This window comes from Sardina pilchardus, chromosome 24 (assembly GCF_963854185.1).
Source record: "Sardina pilchardus chromosome 24, fSarPil1.1, whole genome shotgun sequence".
Classification (NCBI taxonomy): Eukaryota; Metazoa; Chordata; class Actinopteri; order Clupeiformes; family Clupeidae; genus Sardina; species Sardina pilchardus.
In genome coordinates this window covers 17,885,198-17,890,177 of record NC_085017.1, presented here as the reverse complement: position 1 = coordinate 17,890,177, position 4,980 = coordinate 17,885,198, and the positions used below count along the sequence as shown (strand labels likewise).

At 52.5% G+C, this 4,980-nt stretch overlaps 1 protein-coding gene across 1 annotated transcript in view; it reads right to left on the bottom strand.

The window, feature by feature from the left end:
- LOC134073170 (glutamate receptor ionotropic, kainate 5) overlaps window positions 1–4,980 on the bottom strand; it is a 42,563-nt gene that overhangs the window by 12,360 nt on the left and 25,223 nt on the right. Inside the window, exons 12-13 of the mRNA XM_062530154.1 lie at window positions 1,036–1,149; window positions 137–246 (exon numbers count right to left, since the gene is read on the bottom strand). Of these exons, the coding sequence (XP_062386138.1) occupies window positions 137–246; window positions 1,036–1,149 (224 nt within the window). The remainder of the gene's footprint in view (window positions 1–136; window positions 247–1,035; window positions 1,150–4,980) is intronic.

Genomic DNA, 4,980 nt, shown 5'->3' with positions numbered 1-4,980 from the left:
CGCAAATTACCCTCTTGCACTAGGCCCTAATTAAATGTGGAGTAAATTGGTGTGAGATATGCAGCGGTGCTCGTCTGTGTGTGTGTGTGTGTGTGGGTGTGCCAGCGGGAGCCCCCAGCAGGGGGCGCTAACGTACCTGGCAGCCAGGAAGAGCACGCAGCTGACGGCCAGGTACGCCAGGAGCATGAAGAGCCACACGGCCGGCGAGAAGGGGTCCAGGAACGAGAAGTAGCCCGGCTTACGCCCCTGCAAAAAAACCACACAAAAAAAACCCCTGCGTAAACAAGCAACTCACTCATCTGACTATCCCATTCCAATACATCGACATCAGCCATCCCAAAGGGCATCAACTCAACAGGTGGGAGATGAAAGGCTTTTCCACCTATGAGTTCATTCAAAGATGATGCAAGCTAAGTCATGCTCTTTGCTCATAGTGTTTGAAATGACTCATCCTGAGTAATTATTTAGCACTATCTTGCCTTATTCCTGGTGGTTTATGCCCTCCGGGGCTGTGCGAAGGTGTTTCGAGGTTGTTTGTCTTGCAACGGTTAGAGAGTTTGCAGCAGAAAACCTGAGGTTGGACTTAAGACGCCATGAGGAAAAACGTGCGCTCTGAGGACAGTTCCTTCTCACAGGAGGAGAACCAAAACATTTCTGCATGGAACAATGAAAAGGCTCTAATCGCGGACCTCTTAAAGGTTCCATTTTGTACGTTTGAAAGGATTCTTCTCCAGCCTGCGCAAAGCCTATTGTTCATTCTCTTTGTCATGGCAGAGCAAAGCTTGGTGAGTTAAAAACCGAGGTATTTTCCCTAGCAGGGCTTTCAGGTCTACTGAAGCTGGTGTTGCTTCGTTGCTGGTGTTCCTGCTTTGACTGAGATTTCTTTCAGAGTTCCTGCCCTTAGCCAAAAGCGCTCGCTTTTGGGTTAGCGCCTCTGACTGCAAAAGAGGAGGAGGGGAGAGAGAGAGAGAGAGAGAGAGAGAGAGAGAGAGAGAAGAAAAAAGGTGGCAAATACTCAGATGTGGTTTTTCTTACAATGTGAACACGGTAGAGGATGCTGATGCCCAGAGACATGAAAGGCTTGGAGAAATCGATGACCTTCTCTCTCTCAGAGGTGATGGTGAAACCCGCCACTGCCAGGTCTGCTTTCTGTTCGTGTGAGAGGTAGTGAGAGAGAGAGAGAAAAGAGAGAGAGAGAAGAGCGAGAGAGAGAGAGAGAGAGGGGGGGGAGAAAAAGAAAGAAGTTGAAGAGATTAAAGTACAAGAACACACGAAACATCTGTGTCAAACCACTGCTCTACATCGCATAATGAAAACTATTAAGTGATTAATTGAATCCAGGTGGTAATAAAAGGCAGACAGGCTGAAATATGATAGTGAGAGCTGAGCGGGGTAGAAACGGAGTATAGCCAAGACGGAGATGGTATAATAAAAAGACAATTTAAGATAGATATAACATTAGCGGGAGATAGAGCAGAGAGACAAGAGAGTCTCTGAGAAGGGGAATCAGAGATGTGTGTGTGGAGCTGAGCAAACGCAATAAGAGCAGGATGGTGCCTCAAGGACAAGTAGGAGTGGCCAGGACAACATAGTGGAGACAGGGGCAAAGAGGACAGAGAGTCCTTGGAGGAAGCCGAGGGGGGGGGGGGGCGGTGGACGATGGGGGGGTTGGGTTGGACGACGGGGGGGGGGGGGGGGGGGGGTTGGGGTGGGGTTGTTGAGTGCAGGGGAGAGTCATCAGTGCCGCCACATTCTTAAAGAACACCCCAGACACCCTGCCGGCCCCGTTAATTACCTCTTAATTGATTAACGAGGCTGGCCTCATTAAACACTTTCCCACAGTTTCATCACTAGTGTCTGGAGAGCGCGGTGTGTGCGAGAGAGAGAGAGAGAGAGAGAGAGAGCGCACAGGGCGTGCGTGGGTGCGTCCATGTGTGTCTGTCTGCCTGTGTTTGCGCATCCCCATATGGTTGACAAAGGGCCGACAGTCATGTTTGACCCGCAAGAAGGAGTGTGTTTGTGTATGATGGGGTCTGCTTGCTTGTTTGTGTGCATGCGCCAATACACACACACACACACACACACACATACACACACTCACTCACACCAGGCCCTCCAGCAGTTACTGATACACACCCCGGCATAATTAGCTGCAGAGAGACTTTTGATTAGTGTGCGCTGTCCTGCGCTGCACTGCTGAGACCTCCCCACGCACGAGGCAAAATAAGGTCATTATCATCATCATTACTACCGTCATTTTCTTTAGCATTAACGCTAATAGCATAGCAGAAGACCTAATAGACTTAATAGCAGTGGCAACAGCAATTAGAGGTGGGTGGTGATTTTGATAATGTTTTGCAGAGGTGGGGGGGGGGGGGGGCGCGAGTTGGTGGGGGTGTAAGGAGGGTGGGGTCTTCTTGCCCCTGCCCCCCCCACCCATATAGCAGTCAACAGTATCGCAGTATCGATGGCGTGGCTGTTGTGGTGACGGGCGGTGGGGTGTTCCGGGGTGGAGGTGGCGGAGGCGGATGCATCAGCGGTGGGTGGTGGCGGTAGCAGCAGGTGGTGCCAAACCTCGAGGCTCGGCGTCTGTATGGAGATCCCGGTGCAGTGGCTGACCGGCGCTGCTAATATTTACAGCTGCGGCCGAGTGGCCTTTTCACGGGCTCGTCGGCACAGCGGTGCCCCCCCCCCTCCCAGCTCGCCTCCACCCCCCTCCTCTCCTCCCCAGCGAAAGCCGACTGATTATCAACACAGAGGAGCCAGGAGTCGCTCCAAATTAAGAGCGCTCGCTGAGCAGCAAAGCAAACATGTCACCCCGAGCACCAGCACCCCCCCCCCCACCTCCAGCCCCTCTTCTCTTTCCATCACCACTGCTCCCTCCCTCCTACACACACACACACACACACACACACACACACATTACAAATACATTCACACACACATCACACATGCACGCACACACACACACACACACACACACACACACGGGCGCACACACACATGCACACATACACACATACACACACCCATAGACATACACATTCACGCACCCACATCACACATGCATGCACACACACACGCACGCACACACACACTCGCAACGGTGGCCAGTCGCCATGGCAACAGCCAGACTCTCCGGTCACCTCAGCTTGAGTCAAGTTAGTCCCTGTCGGACAATTAGTTTTTTGCTGCAGCATGAAAATACAAGAGCGAGGATATGAAATATTCAAGTGTGTGTGGACAGCGGCGATTCAAAAGGAGAGCAAATAAATACTTCAGAGAGGGGCAGAGGAGGAGTTGGGTCCTTTTCACGCAGTTCTTTTTACTCGACACACACACACACACACACACACACACACACACAGTTATGTAGAGTGACTGAGTGAATAATGGCCGTACGCACTCGGTCATAGAGTACAATACCAAACACATCAGGATTTGATCAGGATGGATGCTTCCATACATCCGGAAACTCACACATAAATATCCATTATTCATATACAAACACCTTTTCTAACCTAACACACTAGAACATCCACCTACATATATAATGTATATAAAACACAAAACAGTCACGCGCACACGCACACACACGCACACACACACACACACACACACAACTTTTGCTGAGACACAGACACACACCCACACCCTCAGAAAGCCCCCACTCCCTGCAACTCCCTCCCCGCCAGGACTGAAAAGGGCAGCGTAGTACTGAGCTCTGTGCTCTCTCTTTCTCTCTCTATCTCTTTCTCTCTCCCTCTCTCTCCCTCTCTTTCTCTCTCCCTCTCTATCTCCCCCTCTCTCTCTCTCTCTCTCTCTATCCCTCTCTCTCTCTCTCTCTGTGCTCCTGTCTCCACTGCGCAGGGGGGGATCTGACTCTGCATATTTAGCATCGGCGGAGCTCTGTGTCCTCTCCAAACACACACACACACACACACAGACACACACACACACACACACACACACACGTACCCTACCCGCCCCCCTGCCCATGAGCTCCCCAGGAATCGGGGCCCCGCTGGTCCACCGAGCCAGACATCCGTGAGCCGAGCTGGGTCTCTCTCTCTCTCTCACGCACTGCCGCCGACCCGGCCCCCCCTCCGCCTTGGCTCCATCACCACACAGCCAGGCCTTCAGCATTAATACTCTTCCCCTCGTCACTGATGCCATTTACCCTTACGCCGGCCTTTTCCACTTCAACTCTCCCCAAGCCCCCAGACCGGGGGCCCCCTGATCCGGCCCCGGCTTGGCCCCGATCCGGCGCGCCTCCGGGGGCCTCGCCGGAATCCGGCCTCCGGCCTTTTCCAGACGTCCGAAAAAAACAAAAACTCTTGTGTCCGTCACAAACAAGCAGCGTCTCTGTTGTCCCTGTCACGGATCCGCTGCGCTCCGCTCCTGTGTCCCCGCAGCGGTGTGTGTGTGTGTGTATGTGTGTGTGTGTGTCCCGCGCTCGGCCCCTTCTGCGTCGCTCTTTTGTTCCCCGGCGCGGCGCTGGTGAGCGTCCAGCTGTCTGGACCTAAAGCTCCGCGAGGACGGCCCAGCGGCCCCCGGATCAACAGTGCAACGAGCAGCAGGGAGCACCATACAGCTTTCTCTGCACAATCTGCGCATGTGTGTGTGTGTGTGTGTGTGTGTGTGTGTGTGTGTTGTGTGTGTGTGTGTGTGTGTGTGCACATGAGGCTCGCCAACACAGCTGGAGAGAAACTGCGGAAGGCTAAGGACTTCTAATTTCCTGCCTCAAAACAACACGCTTTAACAGTGCTTCACTCCCATGCTTTGAGTTTGGTCTTAAAACAGACTATCTCTCTTAAACCTGAGTGCAAACAGAGTTGCAAACACCAACAAAAACAAACATCATCAACAGCACAGCTGGCACAGGATGCAACCCAGCTATTGATAGATTTGGTGACGTGCCAAAAAATCTGTGTATTGACACAGGGCTTTGTACTTCACAGATCACAAAACTACATTGAA